This window comes from Somniosus microcephalus, chromosome 2, assembly GCF_052327205.1.
Source record: "Somniosus microcephalus isolate GS21.2 chromosome 2, FLI_Smic_1.0, whole genome shotgun sequence".
NCBI classification, from domain to species: Eukaryota; Metazoa; Chordata; class Chondrichthyes; order Squaliformes; family Somniosidae; genus Somniosus; species Somniosus microcephalus.
Window position 1 is genome coordinate 159,349,931 of NC_140988.1, and position 25,815 is coordinate 159,375,745.

Genomic DNA, 25,815 nt, shown 5'->3' on the forward strand with positions numbered 1-25,815 from the left:
AACTGAGGGCCTTGTGGTGTCTGCGGTCTCTCCCATTATTAGCTGCTCCCACTGTGCGAGGAATATTACTCCTGCTGCTGTGTGCTTAAAGTTACATGTGTTTCTACCTTTATTTTGGGAAGCAGACCATCCTGAGAAGAGGAATCCTGCAGAGATCCCAGCATAGCAGCTTCGAGGACATAAAGAAAAAGAAGTATTTGATTGGTCATTTTACTCGTTTTAATCCAAGTAGCACAGAAGCAAAGGACAAAACTTTGATTCACCGTCACACTCAATGTCTCAATTCCTGCTACTTTAATTAAAAAGTGTAAAATGACCAATCAAATACTTTGACCATTATAGCAAAGCAACCAGTGCAATTCATCCTGATTTAGAAAATATATATATACGCTGCAGCAGTCTCACTGGATACGGATTGAACACATCTATACATATAAATCGGTACTTCTGTCTGTCATTCTGTCATTCTGTCTGTCATTCTGTCTGTCATTCTGTCATTCTGTCTGTCATCGCGTGTGCGTCTTGCGGGTATGCGCTCGAAAGTTACAGGGCGTACCTACGCGCGCGTTACCTCCAAAGAAAGCTTACGCTTCCGAGACGGTTTTAAGCGTATTTACGTTTCGGCCGGGCTAAAATTGCGCCCGCGGTATCCCAAAAACCTTCAACATTCCGCTCATTAGCATCTCATTATCCGCTCATTAGCGACAGAGTGACCTCGAGCTCGACCAATCGTATGCCGGGTTGCTGGCGTGTGCTGCCGGGCCAATCGGTGCGTGTGTGGCTGGGCTTTATCGTTCTGAACCGAGGTGAGTCGCCGCCATCTTGATTCCAAACTTTTCCTTTCTTTTTCCCGCTTTCTGCGTCTTAAAAAAAAAACGTTGCTTTTAAAACACATATTGTTTTTTAAAAAAATGATTTAGAAAGTAATTAACTTATCTAATCTCATTAATTTTCCTACCTTTCCCCGTTTTTCCAGGTAGGCCTAGAAGCCTCGGCGTCTCCTCCACACCCACGCCCGAGCTAGGCACCTCCCGGCCCCACTCGAAGGCTGGAGGGCCGAGCCTCAGCCCAGCGCCGCTAGGGTGCACGCGCAGCAGGAGCTGAGACGCGCTGTCTCTCTCTGGCTGGCCGGGGGGCGGGGCTTGCTGAGCGTCCAGCGTTACCCTGGCAACCGGGTCCGCCGGACGTCTTGCACAGCCGCAATTGGCGGTCTTCACCTCGGGCGCGGGGGGGGGGGGCCGCGACCCTCGGGGGGGGCGGGGGGGCCGCGACCCTCGGGCGGGGGGGGTGGGGGGCCGCGCGCGCAGCAGGAGCAGCTGAGACGCGGCGTCTCTCTCTCTGGCTTGGTCAGCGTCACGGTTACCCTGGCAACCAGGCCCGCCGGCCGAGAGAGACGCCGCGTCTCAGCTCCTGCTGCGCGCGCAATCGGCGGTCTTCACCTCGGGGGGGGGCGACCCTCGCCCTCCCTCCCCTCCCTCTCCCCCCCTTCCCCCCCGCCCTCCCTTCCCCCCCTGCCCTCCCTTCCCTCCCCCCCGCCCTCCCTTCCCCGCCCTCCCCCCCTCCCCCTCCCTCCCCCCCGCCCTCCCTTCCCCTCCCTCCCCTCCTCCCCGCCCTCCCTTCCCCTCCCCTGCCCTCCCTTCCTCCCCCCTCCCTTCCCCGCCCTCCCCCTCCCCTCCCCCCCTTCCCCACCCCCCCTCCCCCCCTCCCCCTCCCCCACCCCCCCTCCCTCCCCTCCCCCTCCCTCCCCCCTCCCCTCCCCTCCCTCTCTTCCCCCCAGTCGCTCTCTCTCTTCCCCCCAGTCGCTCTCGCTCTTCCCCCCAGTCGCTCTCTCTCTTCCCCCCAGTCGCTCTCTCTCTCTCTTCCAACAACAACATTCCCTCGAAAAAGCCTCGGCACCGCCGGGCACTTCAGCTAGTATATCATGTTACGGGCGAGCGTGCAGATGCTCACCTTCTGTCCATGAAAGCCAGGAACACCAGTGACTCCTATAGAGCCCTGCCAAGGTCAAAAATAAAAAAAGACAACAAATTAGATCTGAAATAGGCAGCAGGTCCATTAGTATCTGTAAAGATAAAAGGTAAGTTATTGTTCTGGTGTAGATTCTTTGCCAGACCTGTTCGAAGTATGCATGTATTTCCAATAATTTATATTTCTTTCTCATTATTCTGTTATTAAAAATTTGAAAGAAGCTGAATTATCCAGGCATTTTTGTAAATTGGTCCAAACATTACATTGTTTGACCTGAAAGGTCCGCTTTGTTGGCTTGTGGCTAAATTAAGAATTCTACCAGTCATATGAAGGCTTGTTCTTCTTTAGTTTTTTACCCTAGTTTCTCTTGCTCTGATTTTCTTAGATCATCCACCTCTTCCAGCTGAGAGGTCAGATGGGAGATCCGCTCTCAGGCCTCTGTCCATGCAGCTCTCCAGCTGGCTTGAAGAAGTGACCATTTGCTCCCCTTGTGACTTTCCCTTCCTTCCTGTCAGGAACAAAGCAGAATGGGGGAGGGGGGACATCTTTGGCCTACATTGGTGCTCCAAGAGGCTGTGCTACTCCATTGTTCATTAGCCATTTTAATAAAGAAGGATAGGTGAGATCATAATTAATGTGCTACCCGCCACACAATTGGATTTAATGAAAGAAGTGTTGCACAGATACCGTTCCTGCCTTGCAATAATAGCAATGGCAATGCTTGAAGACATTTGTCATTATTTTTCTAAAAAAACTTGTATTTACATAACATCTTTCATATCCTCAGCACAGAAGAGTTTGCACTGTGGATGATAAGAACATAATAATTAGGAGCAGGAGTAGGCCATACAGCCCTTCGAGTCTGCTCCACCATTCAACAAGATCACAGCTGATCTTCAACCTCAACTCCACTTTCCTGCCTGATCCCTATATTCCTTGATTGCCCTAGAGTCCAAAAATCTATCTATCTCAGCCTTGAATATATTCAACAACTCAACATCCACAGCCCTTTGGGGTAGAGAATTCCATAGATTCACAACCCTCTGAGTGAAGAAATTCCTCCTCATCTCAGTCTTAAATGGCCGACCCCTTATCCTGAGTACCCCTCTGAATCTTATATGTTTCAATGAGATCCACTCTCATTCTTCCAAACTCCAGATAGTATAGACCCAATCTACTCAATCTCTCCTCACAGGACAGCCCTCTCATCCCAGGGACCAATCTAGTGAACCTTCGTTGCACCACTTCTAAGGCACGTATGTCCTTTCTCAGATAAGGAGACCAAAACTGTGCACAGTACTCCAGGTGTGGTCTCACCAAAGCCCTGTACAACTGTAGCAAAACTTCCTTACTTTTGTACTCCAACCCCATTGCAATAAAGGCCAACATGCCATTTGCCTTCCTTATTGCTTGCTGTACCTGCATTCTAACTTTCTGTGTTTTCTGTACGAGGACACCTAAATCTCTCTGAACACCAACATTTAATAGTTTCTCATCATTTAAAAAATATTCTGTTTTTCTATTCTTCCTACCAAAGTGAATAACCTCCCATTTCCCCACATTATACTCCATCTGCCACCTTATTGTCCACTCACTTAACCTGTCTATATCCCTTTACAGGTCCTTTGTGTCCTCCTCACAGCTTACTTTCCCACCTAGCTTTGTATAGTCAGCAAACTTGGATACATTGCACTCAGTCCCTTCATTTAAGTCATTAATATAGATTGTAAATGGCTGAGGCACAAGCAGTGATCCTTGAGGCACTCCAATAGTTACAGCCTGCCAACCAGAAAATGACCCATTTATCCCAACTCTCTGTTTTCTGTCCGTTAATCAATCCTCTATCCATGCTAATATATTACCCCCAACCCCATGAGTCCTTATCTTGCTTTGCAACCTTTTACGTGGCACCTTATCGAATGACTTTTGGAAATCCATATATACTACATCCACTGGTTCCTCTTTATCTACCCTGCTACTTACATCCTCAAAAAACTCTAATAAGTTTGTTAAACAAATTTCACTTTCATAAAACCATGTTGACTTTGCCGAATCATATTATGATTTTCTAAGTACCTTGTCATCACTTCCTTAATAATGGATTCCAGCATTTTTCCAACAACTGATGTCAGGCTAACTGACCTGTAGTTCCCTGTTTTCTGTCTCCCTCCTTTCTTGAATAGCGGGGTTACATTTGCTACCTTCCAATCTGCTAGGACCGTTCTAGAATCTCGGGAATTTTGGAAGATCACAACAAATGCATCCACTATCTTTGTAGCCACCTCTTTTAGAACCCTAGGATGTAGGCCATCAGGTCCAGGGGATTTGTCTGTTTTTAGTTCTATTAGTTTCTCAATTAATTTTTCTCTACTGATATTAATTACTTTAAGTTCCCCGCTCTCATTAGCTCCTTGGTTCCCCACTTTTTTGTTGTGCTTTTTGTGTCTTCTACTGTGAAGACAGATGCAAAATATTTGATAAAGTCTCTGACATTTCCTTATTACCCATTATAATTTCACCTGTCTCAGCCTCTAAGGGACCACGCTTACTTTTGCTACTCTCTTCCTTTTTACATACTTATAGAAGCTCTTACAATCTGTTTTTATATTTCTTGCTAGTTTACTTTTATATTCTATTTTCTCCCTTTTTATCAATTTTTTGGTCATCCTTTGCTGATTTCTAAAGCTCTCCCAATCCTCAGTCATATTACTATTCTTCACAACATTATAAGCCTCTTCTTTTAATCTAAATCTATCCTTAACTTCTTTAGTTAGCCACGGATGGATCACTTTGTCTGTGGAGTTTTTATTTCTCAATGGAATGTATATTTGTTGAGAATTTTGAGATGTTTGCCACTGCTTATCTACCATCATACCTTTCAATCTAATTTCCCAATCTACCTTAGCCAATTCACTCCTCATACCAATGTAATTGACTTTATTTAAGTTTAAGACTCTCACTTCCAAATGAAGTATTTCACTCTCAAACGGATCGTGAAATTCTATCATATTATGATCACTCTTCCCCAGAGGATCCTTTACAATGAGATTATTAATTAACCTGTCGCATTACACAGTACAACATCTAAAACAGCCTGTTCCCTGGTTGGTTCCATGACATATTGTTCAAGGAAACTGTCTCGAATGCATTCCATGAACTCATCCTCCAGGCTACCTTTGCCAATTTGATTTGCCTAGTCTATAGGAAGATTAAAGTCCCCCATGATTATTGTATTACCTTTGTTACCAGCTCCTATTATTTGTTGATTAATACACTATCCAATGGTATAGTTACTGTTTGAGGGCGTATAAACTACTCCCACCTGTGTTTTTTGCCCCTTGTTATTTCTTATCTCCACCCATAGTGATTCTACTTCCTGATCTTCTCAGCCAAAATCCTTTCTCACTACTGTCCTTATGTCATCCTTTTTTATCAGGGCTACCCCACTCCTTTTCCATTCTGCCTATCTTTTCAAAACGTCTAGTACCCTGAAACATTTAGTTCCCAACCTTGGTCACCTTGCAATCACGTCTCTGTAATGGCTATTAGATCAAAGCCATTTATCTCTATTTGTGCCACAAATTCATCTATCTTGTTATGAATGTTTCATGCATTCAGATAAAGAGCTTTTAAGTTTAACTTTTTACCATTACTCCCAACTTCCACCTTATTTGCTATTGCGCTATTACTCTGTCCCTTCCTGTCACACTCAGCTTATCTTTACCCACATCGTTACACTGCTCCATTGCCTTGACTTTTCTCTTTAGATTTCTAAATTTCCACTCACCTGACTCCTCCCCCTTTTTCAGTTTAAAGCCTTATCTACTGCACTAGTTATTCAATTCACCAGGACACTGGTCCCAGCCCAGTTTAAGTGGAGCCCGTACCAACGGAACAGCTCCCTCTTTCCTCAGTCCTGGTGCCAGTGCCCCATGAATCAAAACCCCTTCCTCCCACACCACTCTTTGAGCCACACATTTAACTCTCTGATCTGTTTGTCCCTATGCCAATTTGCGTGTGGCTCAGGTAATAATCCCTTTGAGGTTGAGCTTTTTAAATTGGATCCTAGCTCCTCAAACTCTCTCAGCACAACCTCATTCCTAGTTCTACCTATGTCGTTGGTTCCTACATGGACCACGAAAACTAGATCCTCCCCCTCCCACTCTTCTCCAGCTGCGAGGAGATATCCTTCACCCCGGCACTGGGCAGGCAACACAGCCTTTGGAACGCCCGGTCACAGCTGCAGAGAACAGTATCTATCCCCCTGACTATACTTTCCCCTACCACGACTACATTCTTTTTCACTCCCCCCACTTGAATGGCCTCCAGCACCATGGTGCCGTGGTCAGCCTGCTCATCCACCCTGCAGACTTTGCCCTCATCCACACAGGCAGCAAGAACCTCATACCTGTTGGTCAAGGGCAAAGGCCGAGGCTCCTCCAGCACCGCACCTGGGGTACCCTTACCTGCCTGAGTTACTGTCACAAACTCCTGTCCCTGACCACTAACCAGACCTGTACCACTACCTAACCTAAGGGGTTTGACTGCCTCCTGGATCAAAGTGTGCAGATATCTCTTCCCCTCCCTGATGCCCTGCAACGTTTGCACCTCAGACTCCATCTCAACAACTCTGAGCTGAATTTCCTCAAGATGCAGACACTTACTGCAGAAGTGGTCCGGGATCGCGATGCTCTCCACAAACTCCCACATTCTGCAGTTACGGCACACCACCTGCACTGCCATCCCTATATAACCAAGTTTTATTTATTTAGTTAATTTTAAGTTTATGTATTTAATACTTAACATATTGTTTAGTTCTTAACTGATTACTAGAGCTAGTTTAAGTTCTTGGTAGATGAAATTAAATATTTACCTGTAACACAAAGCACTAAAAAGCAGCACCTCCTTCCCCCCCTGCACTGAATTCCCACTTTCTCCAAATTTTCAACTTTAACACTCTGTTTAGAAGCACTAGTTTAAGATCACCCTGTGCAGACTACTCCTGATCTATGATTTAACGAACTGTATGCATTCTGGATTAGCAAAGCTCCCATTACATTTGAGCCTAGAAATTACTACATACAATATTAGCACATAAACACTAGGGATGATTCAATAATCCAATGCTCCCCACAAAGTCTGTTCCCCACTGGATTACCCCTTTAATGCATTCATGTGACATTATTTTGTCTGCTAATTTAACATTTGGTGAGTGTATATGAGGCAATATCGGATCGGCCGCCCATTAAACACCTTTCCTGATTGACTTCAAGAAAGAAAGACCTTGCATTTATATAGCGCCTTTTACGACCTCAGGACGTCCCAAAACGCTTTACAGCCAATGAAGTACTTTTGACGTGTAGTCACTGTTGTAATGTAGGAAATGCGGCAGCCAATTTACGCACAGCAAGGTTCCACATGAGATAATGACCAGATAATCTGTTTTTAGTGATGTTGGTAAATGTATGCAGATGACACACAGCTCTACCTCACCACCACCTCTCTCGACCCCTTCACTGTCTCTGATTTGTCAGACATCCAGCCTTGGATGAGCAGAAATTTCCTTCAACTAAATATTGGGAAGACCGAAGCCATTATCTTCAGTCCCTGTCACAAACTCCGTTCCCTAGCCACTGACTCCATCCCTCTCCCTGGCCACTGTCTGAAGCTGAACCAGACCATTCGCAACCATGGCATCCCAATTGACCCTGAGATGACCTTCCAATCAAATATCCGTGCCATTGCCAAAACCGCCTACTTTCACCTCCGTAATATCGCCCGTCTCCGCCCCTGCCTCAGCTCATCTGCTGCTGAAACCCTCCTCCATGCCTTTGTTACCTCCAGACTTGACTATTCCAACGCACTCCTGGCTGACCTCCCATCTTCCACCCTCTGTAAACTTGAGCTCATCCAAAACTCTGCTGCCCATGTCCTAACTCGAACTAAGTCCCATTCACCCATCACCCCTGTGCTCGCTGACCGACATTGGCTCCCGGTCCGGCAACGTCTCAATTTTAAAATTCTCATCCTTGATTTCAAATCAGTCCATGGCTTCGTTCCTTCCTATCTCTGTAACTTCCTCCAGCCCCACAATCCTCTGAGATCTCTGTGTTCCTCAAATTCTGGCCTCTTCAGCATGCCCGATTTTAATCGCTCCACCATTGACGGCCGTGGCTTCAGATGCCTGGACCCTCAGCTCTGGAATTCCCTCCCTAAGCCTCACCACCTCTCTGCCTCTCTCTCCTCCTTTAAGATATTCCTTAAAACTTACCTCTTTTACCAAGCTTTTAGTCACCTGTCCTAATATCTCCTTATGTGGCTTGGTGTCAAATCTTGTTTGATAATGCTCCTGTGAAGCACCTTGGGATGCTTTATTATGTTGAAGGCACTAAATAAATGCAAGCTGTTGTTGTTGTTGTTGGTTGATGGATAAATATTGACCAGGACCCCAGGGAGAACCCCCCTGCTCTTCTTTGAAATAGTGCCATCCGATCTTTACATCCACCTGAGAGCAAATTGGGCCTCAGTTTAACGTCTCATCCGATAAATACATAACTCCCTGGGCCATATGGGAGATCAAACACATTTGTTCTCTCCTGGACTGCTATTGAATTCTGACACCAATGGAAACAAAAATCAGGACAGATGTGTAACCGATCCGATATCTCCTTGTTTACATGACTGGCAAAAGTTAAAATTACCCCCAACCTGTGTAAAATAAACATGTTAACGCCTCCATTAAGGTAGCAAATGTGTTAACGGCTCGTATGCCAATATTTTCTTTTTGGTTCGGGTTTCATCTATAATTTTTTGAAATTTGTTGCAATGGATGTACACGGATGGCATCAATGTTCCTGCATCTCTGTTTCCTGCCCTTGTTAGAGTGCCCAATGACACCCTTATTCCAGCTGATAACTTCACTTTAAACCACACAATTCTTGATTTATAGTAGTCCGAACTAAAGCAATAATATGCAATTTATCACAAATAAAATTGTACAAGTACTTTATTTCTCTTCTTAAAAACATTCTTTCTCATGTAACTTTCCTGTTTTAAATTATTCCGCATCTTTGGTCTGCCTGGTCTACACACCTCTGCTGCTGAAAGACTCCCAGACTGCCACCAATGTCTCCTGTAGCCGGCCACCATGAAGCACTTGAGTCCACCAGGCATGACGTCCACTGTGATTTTCCTTTCTCTTGTGGGTTGAAGTTGCACCTTTCACTACACTTGTCCTTCACTCTGTGGCTCTCAGAATTCGTGCTCCAACACTAAGCTGTAAAGCACCGCCAGCATATTGTTTGCTATTATTTTTTCTTTGCCTTCCTTTTTAATGTTCTGATGAGCTAGCAACTGAGATTTATGTTACAGCACTGTTTTTCTAACAGCGTCCATCTGCTAGCACTAACTCCTGCCTCAATGACTTCAAGCTCTTCATGAGAGGAAGTTGCTGATGAATTTTGATTAAATCATGGTGAAGAACATTAAGGAACTTCCTCTCATCAAACATTGGATTCCTTTTCAATATCACCAGTCTGGGGATATCCTTGTGTCCCATCTAGTGGTGAGCTCCGAAACCAAATTAAAAATCCAATAAGATCCAAATTGGATGGATTTGGAATTATCTTGATGTAGCCATCTGAGTGCCATACTGGCAGGTAACATGCAAAACATCGGTGTCTCTCCATCACACCGTGTGCTTTTTGTGACAATGGCAGGGAGACTGTGACAGCTTAGTCTGTTAAAACATTGGCCCAGATTTTTCGGGGCCAATGACAGCGTACATCGTAAGCTCTGAGCCAAAAGAGAAAACATTTTTGCTGGTGCAGATTTGCCCAATTCCTGCCCAGCAAATGTCCATGAAACCCTTATGCTTGGTAAAAATTTAAAAATAAAAAATCATCCACAAACACTTAGGGCTAGAAATTTGGTGCATTTGTGCCTCTCGTTAGCTCCCTCGGGGGCGCAAACGACTTTTCGCCCGGGTAGTCAAAACTGCCCAACGCATTACCGGCACCCGGCTACCGACCATAGAACATATATATCAGAAACGCTGCCTACGGAGGGCACGGTCCATCATCAAAGACCCTACCCACCCCAGCCACAGTCTGTTCGCCCTCCTACCATCTGGAAGACGCTACAGATGCATTCGCACCCGTACGACCAGATTTAGGAACAGCTTCTTTCCCAGGGCTGTCATCCTACTGAACTCCACAAATAAACACTAAAGCCTGCACATCTGCCGATGCACTTTATTATGGTCATATTTATGCTAATATATATGTACAAATGTATGTTGAAATGTTTAAGTGTCCTAATCCAAATTTGTACACTCTCGGGAGCCGCAAGCCTACATTTCGTTGTACTGCACTTGTGCACTAACAATGACAATAAAAGTTGATTTGATTTGATTTGAGTTTAGCGGCGGCGGTAACCGGAAGTGCCCTGCTCTGCTGCACAGGTGATGCCGTGCGCAGCACCCCGTTTTCGCCCTGCCTACAAAATTAGCCCGCGCCCCCTGAATCTGCGCTGGGCGATGACAGCGACCGATTCAGGGGGTGGGAACGGAGCAGCAGGAGGTTCACGGGGTGCTAACTAAAGGGGAGGTGGTGGGCAGGAAAACAAAATCAGCCAACTTACTTGTCGCGGTCCGTTGCGTCTTTGAACGTGGGGTCCATGCCGCGATCTGGCAGCCCGGTCACCTATTGTCTGCCGGGCTGCTGGCACGGCACCCCGCTCCCCGGTGGTCCAGGTAGGGCCCCGCAGAGTTGTGGGCTTGGGCCCTCCCCTTTAATGAGGGGAGGAGCCCTTCCATGTGGCAGCGCTACGTGGCCCAGTGCGTAGCGCTGCAGAACGCACCGCCCCGATATTCGGGGTTAGCACTCTAAGAAGGAAGTGGAGTGCTTGAATTAGCACTCCATCTTCCTCTTAGGGCGTTAAAACTTATGTTAGCAATCACCGGCGCTATTTTGCGCCGGGCGCTAAATTCAGCGCCCAGGCGATGTTAGCGACCCAAAATGGTCACTAACAAATTTTTCCACCTTAAAATTAGTTGGCCTGGATTAAAATATTTAAAGTTATTTTTCAAAAAATTACATTTTTATTGTAAATGCTTCATTAAAGGGACTTTTAATTAAATGTGAAACTGGCAACATATATTTTTATTAGACTTGTGTAAATTCTTTAATTATTTGGGGAGTCCATTGTTTGTCATTAGGGGATTCTGTTCGGAAATGCCAGCAATGGAATCTTCCTTTCTAATTGAAGGACCTGGCCCACATGATCCCAGGGACGCTTTCAAACCGCATGCATCCCTGGGATCCTTGGGCCTTTACGCAGACGTACGCCTGCAGGCCCAGGACTCGAAATCTCCAAAGCCCGGGAGCCAGCAGGTAGGTGAGGTTCGGATTTTTTGTTTCGGGTCGGAGGCATGCCCCGGAGGTACGCCTCCGACCGCAAATTCCGGTCCAATATTTTATTCTTATAGTGTTGTGTGCATTTGATCTCCTTGACACTTTAATGGTATCTGCACATTCAATCTCCATAGCAGTGTCATGAGCTATGTCTGTACATGATCTTCCTGGCAGTCTATCAAGACAGGCACGTCAGATTTTAATAGAAGTCTAGGATAGAACAAATATGTTTGATCTCTCATATGGCCCAGGAAGCTGTGTATCTGATCTGTTTGGTTTCTAAGGCCGTCTAGGCCCTGAAAATCTGTGGGCTGCAATCCCCAGTGATGCCAGGATCATTCCCACTGGTGCTCTCCAGCGCTGACTTTTATTTTATTCATTCATGGGATGTGAACGTTGCTGGAAAGTCAGCATTTATTGCCCATCCCTAGTTGCCCTTGAGAAGGTGGTGGTGAGCCGCTCTCTTGAACCACTGCAGTTCGTGTGGTGAAGGTACTCCCACAGTGCTCTTAGGTAGGGAGTTACAGGACTTTGACCCAGTGAGGATGAAGAAACGGCGATATACTTCCAAGTCAGGATGGTGTGTATCTTGCAGGGGAATTTGGAGGTGATGATGTTCCCATGCCCTTCTCCTTCCAGGTTGTAGAGGTCGTGGGTTTGGGAGGTGCTGCCGAAGAAGCCTCGGCGAGTTGCTGCAGTGCATCTTGTAGATGGTGCACACTGCAGCCATGGTGCGTTGGTGGTGGGGGGAGTGATTGTTTAAGGTAGTGGATGGGGTGCCAATCAAGCGGGCTGCTTTGTCCTGGATGGTGTCGAGCTTCTTGAGTATTGTTGGAGCTGCACTTATCCAGGCAAGTGGAGAGTATACTATCACACTCCTGACTAGCGCCTTGTAGATGGTGGAAAGGCTTTGGGGAGTCAGGAGGTGAGTCACTAGCTGCAGAATACCCAGCCTCTGGCCTGCTCTTGCAGCCACAGTATTTATGTGGCTGGTCCAGTTAAGTTTCTGGTCAATGGTGACACCCCAGGATGTTGACTGCCCGAGCTTGTGGGGTCAGCAGGAGGGTATCTAATTTACATGGGGCAAGCGGGTGCCTGCACCCCTAAGGATGTATCTCAGCTGCCTGCCTGCCCCCTGCAGCTGGAAAGTCAGGCACCTGTTCAGCACCGGGTGGGATTACTCATGCTCCTTCTTTGATGATCCAGGCCACTTTCCTGGCCATGGTGGGACCCACTTAGGCCCATCTGGAGGCCTATACACCTCAATTCACTGGGTGTTCCAGCCTCTAGTACTGCACCAGGTCCTGAATGCCCCTTATACAGCAGGCCAGAACATCCTGGAAACAATGGACACCTGGCACAACTTGATCCACTGGAGTTACAACAGGAGTCTGGCCCAACTTCCAAGGAAATTCGGGGCCTTGTTCGCTGATATACTTTAGGTGATTGGTAAAAAAAGGAAGTTCATCAAAAGAACGGAGGATGTAAATAATAGGCAGGCAATCTGACGTGAAGATAATTATGCCACTTTCATAAATTTGGATTTTTTTGAGGGAAATAAGAGCTACTGGCTGGACCTAAATCAACAAGAACAATGAGATTTGCTTTGCAATATTGACACAGCCATCGAGAATCATTTTAACTAGATAGATGGAGGGGTGGCATGGGTAGGAAACTGGATGCCGAATTATGTTGATCAAAGAGTGGTAGCGAGTTCCTCATTCTAACCACTCTGAGTAAACAAATTTCTCCTTATTTCTCTCTTGCATTTATTAGTAACTATTTTGTATTTATGGCCCCTAGTTTTGGATTCTCCCACAAGTGGAAAAATTCTCTCCACATCTACCCTGTCCAACCCATTCATAATTTTAAAAACCTCTATCAGGTCACCTCGATGTCTTCTATTTTCTAAAGAAAAAAGCACCAACTTGTTCAATCTTTCCCGATAGCTGTAATCTCTCAGTTCCCGTGCTATCCTTGTAAATCTTTTTTGCGCTTTCTCCAGTGCTTCTATGTCCTTTTTATAGTATGGTGACCAGAACTGTGCACAGTCCTCGAAGTGTGGCCTGACCAGGGTCCTATACAAGTTTAACATAACTTCACTATTTTTGAATTCTATACCCCTAGAAATAAATCCCAGTGCTTTGTTAGCATTTTTAATTGCTTTGCTGACCTGCAATGCTGGTATCCCTAGATCCTTTTGCTCTTCTACCCCATTCAGTTTCTTACTTTCTAAGCTGTAGGTGATGTTTCTATTTTTCCTACCAAAGTGCATCACCTCACATTTATTTATGTTAAAGTTCATTTGCCACTTAATTGTCCAGTCTGCAAGTTTTCTAATGTCTTCTTGTATTATGTTGCAATCATTCTTCCTCAGTGTTAGCTATACCCCCCCCAGAATATCAGATATCAGAAACAGTGAGACACTAAAGGCTAAAAGAGGAGGCAAACCTACAAAATGTGTATAAAATGAATGCTAGAAGCATTAGGAATAAGACACCAGAAGTGGAAGTTATTGTGGCAGAAGGGAACTACGATGAAATAGAAATATCAGAAACATGATAAAACCCAAAGGATGGTAATGAGCACAACATACAGTGACATAGAGCACTCAGAAACGAGAGAGTAGACACAAAAGGAGATGGTGTAGCCCTACAGTCAGGGACACAAGGGAAGCTAAAAAAGTTGATCCCTGTTAGGTAGAATGACCTACTCTGATTTGATATCTTTTGCATGAAAAAGGTAAAGTGAAAGTAAGGGTATATTACAGACCAGCAGGTCAGAACAATAGGCAGACAGTTTGCTTTATGAAGAGCTAAGAAGGGTATGTGAGAACAGGAAGAGTATCTTAATGGAGGACTTCAATCAACTAAATATAAATTGGGAATATCCAAGTGGCTTAGAGCCAAAGTTGGCAATTGAAATGCACGACTGCTTTACGGCTCATTGTGCCAGGGAAGCCAAGAGAGGCAGTTCACAACTTAATGGGAAGCGATCTAGACAACATACAGGAATTGGAAGTCATGGCATCCTTAGGGGATAGTGATGATGATCATGATCATTTTGAAGTCAATGGAAAGGAAAATTGGCAAGGTGTATAATGAGTGGCCGATCTGCTACCGCACATTCTGTGCCCCTGCCGAAGTTGAATTTCAACACTTTAGCGAGATGAACAAAAAGATCGAGAGGTGCAGATACAAAGATCTTTAAAACTGATACTGCAGGTAAAATGTTCCTAAAAAGGCAAATACAATGTTATACATATGAGCATCTATATATATAAAACAGTATGGCCTAGAAATTCGGTATAGTCGCGTTTGGGGCGCTAGTCCTGGCGATGCGCAAAGTTTAGTGCCAGGCGCAATTTAGCGCCACCTAGCGCGATATTGGGTTGCAGCGCCCCTAAAGGTGATTGCGGCGCTAAATCAGGCGCTGCACGCTACTCTTAAGGTGCTAACCCGGCGGCGCAACCCAATTTCGCGGCGGTGGGGCGCAGCACAGGTGCTTTCAATAATCACTTTCCCTGAGACACACTGGCGCCGGCCAGCTCTTAAAGGGGCAGGTCAATTGGTATCACCAGACACACTCACTGCCTTGTAGGCCTTCAAAGCGGTGGGGGCCTACCTGTGGTGCACCAGCCTAGCAAGACATGGAAAGGGTGAGTCAGAGGGCAGAATGCCTCACTGATGGGGCATTGGATGCTTTGGTTGGCGCAGTGGAATCAAGGCCAAGGAAGATGGTCGGAATGTGATTTATGTTTTGGACAGTCTCCCGGGTGTGAGAGCTGGTTATGTGTCAGTGCATTAGTTTTGCTTTCTGTTGCCATAGCTTTCTCAAGTTTGAAGGAACCACATTTTGTGTAATGAAACACTTTCTTCATTTACAACGGCCATGCCTGCTATTTACATGCATCTTGCCCTTCACAGGCTTGGGGGTATCAGACCGGTTCCATTCCTGGTCTTGGAATGGCAGCAAGCATTCCGTGAGAGGGGCCTAGAAGCTACTTCTGATCAGCCTCTGACGCGCAGCCTGAGAAGAGCCGCTCGCGTAGAAGTTCAGGCCAGCAGGCATCTTCTCAGCCACCGACAGAGATGTCCTGCACTTTATCTGAGGCTGCAGGTCTGGCTGAAGCAGCTGGCACAGCTCAGTCACCACCTCCTTTCTAAATCGCAGCCTTCTGACACACTGCTCCTCCGGCATGTTCATGTAGGAAAACTGCTGTCGGAAAACCCTGCCAGCGTAAGGTCTGCTGTGGCGACGTCTGTTGGCCCTCCTCCGTCTGGCCATGCCCGCCCCCCTCTCCCAGCGTCTCAGTGCCCTTTCCAGATGATGCAGCAGCAGGACGTTCCCCTCCAATGCAGCCCCCATATTAAGTGCCCACAGGAAGGTCCCCCATTGTCAAGGCTCACCAACAGCAAGGTGATGGTCAGAAGGCTGAAGATCATCTGCCTGCGCTGGCTCAGTGGTCAAGTGGCTCTCAGTGTGCAGCTCAGCAACTCTTTGTAGCACTCGAGGAAGTTGTGCTCCAAAAATTTCTGCCGCTTTTAAACCACATCAGTCCCCTTTAAATAACGCTCCTCCAGCCCAAGAATGACTTGGTTAGGCCCAGGTAAGCTGTCACTATTAGCGCCAAGCGCTACGGAGGGGGGGCACCACTGAATTTCCGGTCCAGGGTGCCCAAAAGGCGTTGCACACTCAAATGACGTCATAATCAGCCTGTGCCCATGAGCGGGCACTAAGATTTAGCGCCGGCGTTAAATGCATGCTCAATGTGGGGCGAGGCGCTAGGTGCCTTGCGCCCGTCCGGAAATTGGCTAGCGCCCCACTTCTCGGCCTCTTTAGGCGTTAATCGATGGCGCTAACAACCGAATTTCTCACCCTATGTATCTCTGTCTCTCTGTCTGTCTGTCTCTCTGTCTTTCTGTCTCTCTGTCTGTCCGGCTATACAATCAAAAGTTATAGAGCGTACCTACACATATGTTATATCAAAAGAAAGCACATCATTAGGGGGCTCTTGTAGGTGTATTTACTTTTTGGTCGGACAAAAATTGTGCCGACAGTATCCAAAAAACATTCAAAATTCCGCTCATTATCCGCTCATTTGCATAGAGTGGGGGCGGGTTCATTGTGTGTGCGGGCGGGCCATCCTACAGTTGAGTGACATGATGATTGACCAATCCTACAGGTCAGTGACCTGACGGTTGACCAATCGGTGCGTGTGTGGGCGGGCCTTATCATTCTGAACTGAGGTGAGTGTCAGCCATCTTGATTCGTAAGTTAATTTTTTTTCCCCACTTTCTGCGTGTTTCTTTTCAAATCTAGATTTCCAGCAAAAAAAAAGTTGCTTTTAAAACAATTGTTTTTTAAAAAAGTTAATTAATTTGTAAATCTTTTCTCTAACCTCTATAATTTTCCTACCTTTCACCGTTTTTGCAGGCCTGGAAGCCTGGGCCTCTGTTGCCCAGCCATGCCCGAGCTAGGAACCGCCCTCCTGCTGGGCCCGCCCCGAGATCGCCGCCATCTTTGTAAAGGCTGGTGGCGCGGGGCTGGGCCGAGCATAGCCATCGCCGCCATTTTGGTAAAGGCTGGCGGGGCGGGAGGGAGCCTAGCGGGAGGTGAGTTGCGGTCACCGCGGGGCTCAGGCTCAGCTGATCGGACGCTCATCAGGGGTCGGCCCGCAACACATCGACCGGAGGAGCGGCGGCTCTCTCTCTCCTTCCCCGCGCGGCGCGCAGGCCCAGCCGCAATCGGCGGTCTTGAAGCCGCGGCTTGGGAGGGCGTGGGTAGGGGCTCGAGAGGGCATGGGGCGGGGCTCGGGGGGGCAGGGCACGGGCTGACCGGGGCGCTGCGCTTGGCTGGGCCATGTCAGTGCGTGGGGCGGCACGGAGCTCCGTGGAGCCATCACCGGCAGAGGGGAGAGGGTCTGCTGGCTCCCCCCCTCCCACACACCCCCTCCCCCCCACCCCCCTTCCCACCCCACCCCCCTTCCCCCTCCCCTTCCCTTCACCCCTCCCCTTCCCTTCCACCCTCCCCTCCCCCCTCCCCTCACCCCCTTCCCCCTCCCCTTCCCTTCCCCCTCCCCTCCCTTCCCCCCTCCCCTCCCCTTCCCCCCCTTCCCCCTTCCACTTCCTCCCCCCCTCCACTTCCTCCCCCTTCCCCCCTCCCCCCCCTTTCTCCCCCAACCCCTCCTCCCCCTCCTCCCTGTCGCTCTCTCTCTTCCCCCCAGTCGCTCTCTCTTTTCCCTCAGTCGCTCTCTCTCTTCCCCCCCAGTCGCTCTCTCTCTTCCCCCCAGTCGCTCTCTCTCTTCCCCCCAGTCGCTCTCTCTCTTCCCCCCAGTCACACTCTCTCTTCCCCCCAGTCGCTCTCTCTTCCCCCCAGTCGCTCTCTCTCTTCCCCCCAGTCGCTCTCTCTCTTCCCCCCAGTTGCTCTCTCTCTTCCCCCCAGTCGCTCTCTCTCTTCCCCCCAGTCGCTCTCTCTCTCTTCCAACAACAACATGCCCTCAAAAAAGCCTCGGCACCGCCGGGCACTCCAGCTAGTAAAATATAAAAGGAAGGAAGTGATGTTGAATTTCTACAAGGCATTAGCTGGGCTTTAATTGATGAATTCGGTGTTGTTCTGGACACCTCATTTTAGGAAGGATATTAAACATTGGACAGGGTACTGTGGAGATTCACTAAAATAGCACCAGAAATGAGAGGTTATAGTTATCAAGAACTGCCTATCTGCCACCGTGTTCTATAGCACTGTACAGGACTTTGCTTATGATTGATTTCCTGGAACAATTCATTGTATTTCAATTAACAAAAATGACATTATTAAGATGTTTAACAGTAAATTATAAGTTTTTTCAAAACTACCATGGTAATAAATGCACATCAAAATATTGAACCAAACCCAAATTCAAACTAACTCTCCAATTATATTGGTTCAGTCAAACCAAGCTAAATCCAACCTCTCCCTGCTTTGTTCAGATTTAGCATGGATGAAAAGATGTTTTAAAATTCTCCACAAGTTCAAGTGGGGCATATGTAGGATTAAAAAACATGTAACAGCCCACAAAGAGATGCAGGTGGGGATACATAAAACCCATCGACGTGCACTTTTTTGAGGGGCAGGGGAAGCCAGGGAATCCATTTTTTTTGTTGAAAAGGAACATGGTTGTCTAGGTTTGAGATTAATTTTGGTCACAATAGGGTAAGTGGAGATGATAATGTCCAAACCAAACCTCAGCTGTTTGCCTTGTCAGCTCAGTAATAAACCTATGTTTAGATCTCATGTGCTTTGAAACGTTAAAAGCTTTCATAATGGCACTTGTTGCTCATCTCAACTCAAGCACAAATCCAACCTACCCATTACATCTGAATAGCTTTTTGAATAATTTCCAGTCTGTTCTGCCAATATTCCTCACAGAAGGGGTTTTTGTGAGTGTTGCTCACTTTTCTGATTGTCTCTTTATTTTTTGATTATTTCTCTTCAGTTCTAGCTCTCACAATCATTGTATTTATTTCATGTAATAGCTCAGCTGAAATAACCAATTTCACTGGTAAATTAAGTACAATGCTAATATATCCTACACATCTTCCTCCTCCCAGCATTCTCACTGTGCTGAAATCAAGACCCATCACATCACTTCCTACTCTAACTCATTCTTTTCTTAGATCTCAAAGCTGTGGACTCCTGTCAGTCTTTTAAAACCTGATCTTGGAGACATTGAATGGTTACCTTCATCTCGGTTTCTCAACTTAAAGGAAACAGGACCTCAATGTATCCCGAAATTTCATGCCATTTTGTTTTGATGGTTTAGGGAAAAGAAATCAACATTTTATTTGAGACTTTCTATAAATTCTTTTAAAGTATATTTGCCTTTAAACATTTTGTGCAGCCAAGAAAGGGAAAAATAAACATAAAACAGAGCGATGAGTACTGTTTTTTTTATAACCTCTTGTTTTTATGGAAGGGTTTCAGGGGCATACTTCCAATGACTAGTGATTGGCCGCAAGGTAAGAATATACGACTGACGTTCTTTACGACGTGGTAATGAAGAAATCCCATAAATCGTGTGTTGAGTTTATCAAAAAAAAACTGGCAGCCGATTCTGATAACTGTAAAAGGTGCTGACAGAAGGTTCAGGAAGTCTGTCATCAAGTTACCTCAGAAACAGGAAAACACCAGCGGCTCACTGATCACAGCAAAACCAAAATCCATTCATCAGCGACACATAGAAAGTTTTGCTCAGTATCAATCATATGGCAGTGATCTATTAAGCTTAGTTTGGGTTGAAGCAGAAACTATATCCTCTGTACATGTTTCAAATTTAAATTCCAGAGTTTTGCCAGCATTGGAATAGGAAGACCAGTTACTTTCTTTTTTTTTTAAACATTTCTTTTAACATAACAGTCCTGAAGACAGGCTTAAACCAGCCTGGATATTTTAACTTGAAGTTCATATAATGGAGAAATTAAAAACGTTAGACATCATGTATTGTCTTGGAAACATGCTACAAATGTAGTCATAACTATGTACTAATTCCTGAACTACAGTAGCCCATTTCCTTCAGGTTCTGGGTCAAGTGTTGGCAATAAACAGTCTGATTGCTTTTCCAGTAACAATATTGTACCTTTTGTCCTGGTGGTCCCTGGGGCCCCTAGAAAAACAAAGACACATTAAGTAAATTATTATTATGGTGATAAGTTAACGTAAATGATTAATTTTCAATATCTAACCATGTAAGTGTTTCAATAGAACCTTTTATACTGGCTAGCATGTTAAGGACACAGAAACCTAAAGATGATAATCACATAAATGGTCCAATAAAAAAGCTAGTTGTTCTGCAAATAAAGTCAGCTGCTGAAATGTGATTTTGGTTAACTTTGCCCAATGGAATTCCAAGGAGTGACAGGCTCAGTTCGCCGAAAATATCGAATCCATACCAGTTGGATCCCAGTGGCAGCTTGCGACACTGCATTCTTATGTTTGCCAAAGTGTTGAATGAACCTTTGTCGTATTTTTCTTGTTAATGAAGTAAGCATGCAAGGCATTTGGTTAAACAGTAACATATGCTAGTCTCAGTAACAACTCAAAAGTATAAATTAGATACAGTAGCCCCTTATTATCCAAAGCCCAGTTATCTAAGAAGCTTGTTGATTTCTGCTATCACACAAAAAGGCCTTCAATTGAGTGTAGTTTCTTTCTCTCTCAGGCTTGATGGACCTAACTATTTTACCAGATCTTAAATGAGCTTGCTTTCATTAACTTTGCTATTTCCAGCGGAAAGAATTCACGAGCCTCATGAAAACAGCACCCTGCGGTCCAATAATCACCATGCACCTGTAGCACATACAGCAGAATTTGACATTTGCATGGGAATGCAATGGTTGAAAGGAGACACAGCACAAGTTTGTCTCTCCTGAATGAAGACTGTTATTCAGGGTTGGAAGCTTGATTATGTGGTCCCAAAATGCTACAGATAATCTAGAATGAGAAAATGATCCTACTTGAACTCCTGAAGGGAAATGCTAATGGCCATTTAATTCTTTTCTTGAATTCCAGTTTGCCAGGTGTGACAGAGAGATCAAAAACATATCTTAGCTCAATGTAATTCCTTCAAAAAGGTGATGAAGGTGCTCCTATAAGTGGACATCTGTTTCTGGCTAAAGTAAGAGTTATATTGCCCCACCAATGTTACAGAAGTGAACAGAGGACAAGTTTCAAGGCAAACTCTTGATGCATTTGGCAACTTTTTTTCAAGCTAGTTTCTTCAACGGCTGTCAATTCAGTGTCAAACTTTAATGGGTGATGAGGTGATTTTGTGAAATGTTGGAAATGGTGCTGTCAGAAAGCAGAAAGAGTAGTGATCAGCTGCAGCTGTATAATTGATGGAACCAGCTGCATTTTCAATTGATAGCTGGCACAGCCCATTTCAGAGGAACACAACACCACTTTCGGAAAGGAAGTCTCTCAAAGTCTGGATCGCACTGGGTTACCCTAATGCTACTGAGTCTCAGACAGTGGCATTGATACTCAGTAGAAATAATAAAACAATGGTAAAACATTTTCAATATTCCAAAAGTGTGAAAATGGAGAAAAGTTCAGGTGGAGACTGACATTTCAACAATCATAGTTTCAAGGCTTGTGATGGTGCTCTGATCAAATATGTAACTCTCATCAGATTGCCATGGATTAAGTTCAGTTCTGAGATGGACCACTGGATGGAGCCCCATAGTAGCTGAGCAGTGGTTCCTCTTGGAACATGGGAATAGAATGGATCCTCATGGGAGATGGGAATAGAAAACTGACACCGTCCGGCACTTCGCTTCCTGCTAGCTAATCTTGGAGTGTTATTACCAGTAATCAGAGAAAAGTCCAAGGCACAGACTAGGCGCGATCTTGCCAGCCCTGGGGAGGCGAGTATGGAGGCGGGACTGCCAGGAAAATGGCGGAATCTGGGGGTGGGTGCCCATTCTGCCCCCCATCCGGCTCCGTGCCATATTCCCAGAAGGCGGGTAGGCGACCCGCGCCGAGTCCTGTCTCCTGGAGGCGGGAAGGGGATTACAGCCACTTAACTGCCTGTTAACAGGTAGTTACCAGGCAGTTAAGAGGATTATCCCCATTTTTCCAACAGAGGCGCAGGCTTCCCGACATCGGGAAACCCCGCCAGGATCACTGAGGCAAGCAGTGGGTCTGCGGGGGTCGGAGGGGTGCAAAAGTGCGCTGTGAAGGTAAGTGATGGGTGCAAGTGTGGAGAGGTAAGTGTGTGAGGTGAGTGGAAAGTGATAGAAAATGTTTGCTTACCTTTGTTTCTTCCTGCAGGCTTCAACAGTTGGGGATGCGGAGAGTCTCTCATCTCACCGGCAGAGATGACAGATGGCTGCTGCATTCTCCGATGCAACATCCATCTAATTTCTGCTCACAAAAGAGGTTTGATGAGTCTTGAATACAAGGGCTCATCAAACAACAGAGAATGTCAGGGGTCGATTTTCCTAGAGCCGTCAGGCGGGGTTTCAGGCGTGTAGGGGGGGAAAATCCCGAATTTGGGGGTCCCGACGCCATCCCGCCTAACGCAAGTTTCAGGGGCGGCTGGTACCCGCCCCGCACTGGGACCCGCCGAAACCAGGCGGGAAGGGATTAGTGCCAATTAACTGCCTGTTAACAGGTAGTTAACAGGCAGTTTTTAGCCTAATCCCTATTTTAAGGGGTTTCGTGTGGGATTCCTGATGGCTCCAAACCACGCCAGGTTAGAGCAGGCGGGCCGTCGGGTTGAAGGAGTTGGAGGGGTCGCGATGTCGGTGCTCAGGTGAGTGATGGGTGCATGAGTGCAAAGGTAAGTGTGTTTGGTGTGTCTAAAGTGTGTAAAGAACTTTTACTTACCTGTACTTAACTTCACAGCCTTTCTTCCTGTAGCCGTCGGGAGCCCATCACTCAGCCGGCACTTAAAGCTGAACGTCTGTGATCTGTGAAAAGTGACAGCCTTCAGCTTTGAGTGCTGCTGAGAGTTCTAACTGAGTCTGTGCAGAAGGACTCATGTTAGAACTCAGACTGTCAGTGTTTCACAGCTTCAAACAGCTGGGCGGGCTCAACAAGGTCAATCAAGGGAAAATCGCGCGGATTGGCCAGACGTCGAAGTAGGCGGGTCTAAAACCCGAAAGCTGTAGTCCCACCTTCTTCCCGACAGCTTCAGGAAAATCGACCCCTTAGTGTTTGACAGCTTCACAGAGCTGTCAAACGATGACAATTCATCTGTCAAAAATTTTTGACAGATGAAATGTCATACGTTGACGTTCTCTGTAACCAGCTTCCCCTTAATTGGCCTGCTAAGCCTGCTGGGCGGGCTTAACAAAGTCAATCAAGGGAAAATAGCGTGGGTTGGCCAGAAGTCAATGGAGGAGGGACTAAAACCCGACAAGCAGCAGTCCCGCCTCCAATGCGCCCCCATTGGCAAAATCGCCCCAGGTAGGACACCCACAAATGGTTTTTGCACTGGGATCAACTACTAGTACAAATGCAGCATTAAACCCACTGCATCTGTCCCTGGTGAATATGATCCCAGGATATGGAGTCAGACACTCTCTTGTGGGTACAGCAAGATATGTGATGGCAAGTAGCCAGTGAGATAGAATAATGGGACAAATAAGAATATATCTCTGCATCCTAATGCAGATTCAAGGAACATTTTTATATCTAAATGCAAAAATCGCTTTTTGAATCTATAAACTGAGTTTTACTTGAGTTAAGATCATGAAATAATATAATCAAAATAATCTAGTCAGTAATTTGGGTTGCTAGTCTCTTACTAAATTTATCAAAATGACTTAAATTCCTGAAGCATTTTATAATTGTCTGGATATTTTGAAATATATAATTGTTCCTTCATCAGCGTTGGGTCAAAATCTTGGAACTCCCTCCCTAACAGCACTGTGGGAGTACTTTCACCACATGGACTACAGAAGGCGGCTCACCACCTCCTTCCCAAGGGCAATTAGGGATGGGCAATAAATGCTGGTCTTGTTAGCGATGCTCACATCCCAGGAACAAATTTTAAAATAAATTTGAAAAGCACACCTCTGTGTCACTGCTATGATCTTAAGATAAACTTTTCCCACTAACAATGAAGGCATTCAACAAATAAAGGGCTACTCAGCAACACTCTGTATTCAAAAAAGAGCCAAATGTTGCTGCGCAAGATTGCCAATTAAAGTTTTAGTGGTCTTAAAGGTTGCACAATCATTGACACTTCAGCCAATAAAAAGCTAGAGAGTATTCCTCCTAATGAATTTAACAAACTAATAAAATAAACAGGATTAAACTTCCATTAAAATGGCACACAACTAGCTGTAATATAAATGCTATAATTCCCTATTTTTTCATATTAAGTTAAAGTAATAAAATAGCTTACTATTACAATTTGTTAGTGGCAAATTGGCTGTATTAGTAGTTGTACGACAAACAACTGGATTTTGGTAGGACAACTCCTCCAGTAACTAGGAAATATGCACTGCATTGCTATCACCAGTAAAGCTTGCTTTGCATCAACATCTTAATTTGTACCTTTGTTTTAAATTCAAACCCTGAGGATCAATTGACATCTTTCGATCACAAGGGAGGGAGGGAAGGATGTTAGTTGGGAGGGAAGGATGTTCGTTAGTCTTAAAAGCAAAAAATAATCGATCCAGGAAAAATTACATTATTTACTAATACAACAGTTGGTTGTGACTTAGAGTGGTAAAGTCACAAGGAATATAAAACTTTCACAAATAAAATTGTAAATAAATATCAATAAAAATAATCTCAGGTTCAGATGACTTCCATTAATTCTACAAGCTAACCAAGATCAAACTGAGCCAGCTGGATGGCAGGGACTTCAAGATCCTCCAAGAAACAAGAAAGAATAATTCAACCCATCAGGCATGCGCCTTCCACATACCACGTAGAGTCTATCTTCTCATGGAATCTACCCCACCTATTTAATCTCCTGGGCGGGTGGTGGGGGTGGGGGATGGATCCTAGATCCCAAACATAATCAAGCAAAAGGCCACAAAATTCATCCATTATAAGCAGGGGGAATTTCCCTTGCACCTCCCCTCATGACCTGAAACACCTTCCCATTGCATCAGTATAATCTGAGATAAGTATTTTACTCACTGTTAATCCAGTTTCACCTCTTGATCCTGTTTCCCCCTAAAACCAAAACATGAATTTGTTTAGGAAACTTCACTCATATTTATATTTGCTAAGTAGCTAGCTTGAAAATTTGATGTCAGTCAGAAATATTAATGGTAATTTTATTTTAAGGATCAGATGCATGTTCTCCCGGTTCCTTTATTGAGTCTCTCCTGGGCCAAGCATAACTTTTAGCCGAGAGGGAGAGTGTGTGACCTGTTACCAGGTTTCTGTCAATGCTGCTCTGAAGCCAGCTGCTAAGGCCTACATGAGAAGAACTATGGAGACTCTCCATGATTTTCCCTTCCTCCATCTTATGAAATACCTGATCACTGCGGGACACCTCCCCATGGCTGCAAGCCTCAGATAACTCACTGTGCGGAGGCCATACAGACTTGAGCCCACATATTATTGCTCCATGGTGCCTTTAATTTCTGGAAACGGATTAAAAGAAAACTATGATATAATACTCTGAAATTAATCTGATGAATTCTTACAGGTGCTCCTGGCATTCCTCGAGGACCGTCCTTTCCTGTGTCACCTGGAGGACCACGTGGGCCTGGAGGACCAGGAGGCCCTGGTGGTCCAGGTGGCCCAGCTTGACCTTGGTCGCCCTGTGAATTAGTGAAAAAGTGTGTGAATAAAAAGGATGTGTATTACGTATTCAGTTTGGTTATTTTTAATTACAATGACAAAGTCACATGGGACGATATTTTTAGATTTTCTTATGATCGACAATAAATAATTACAGTTAAATTAAAATTCTATCGAGTGATGA

The 25,815-nt window shown here is 45.6% G+C and overlaps 1 protein-coding gene across 1 annotated transcript in view; it reads right to left on the reverse strand.

The window, feature by feature from the left end:
• Positions 1–25,815, reverse strand: part of col25a1 (collagen type XXV alpha 1 chain) — a 256,959-nt gene that overhangs the window by 208,828 nt on the left and 22,316 nt on the right. The window contains exons 5-8 of the mRNA XM_085965125.1: positions 25,535–25,651; positions 25,020–25,055; positions 19,999–20,025; positions 1,951–1,995 (exon numbers count right to left, since the gene is read on the reverse strand). Coding sequence (XP_085821251.1) covers positions 1,951–1,995; positions 19,999–20,025; positions 25,020–25,055; positions 25,535–25,651 — 225 coding nt within the window. The remainder of the gene's footprint in view (positions 1–1,950; positions 1,996–19,998; positions 20,026–25,019; positions 25,056–25,534; positions 25,652–25,815) is intronic.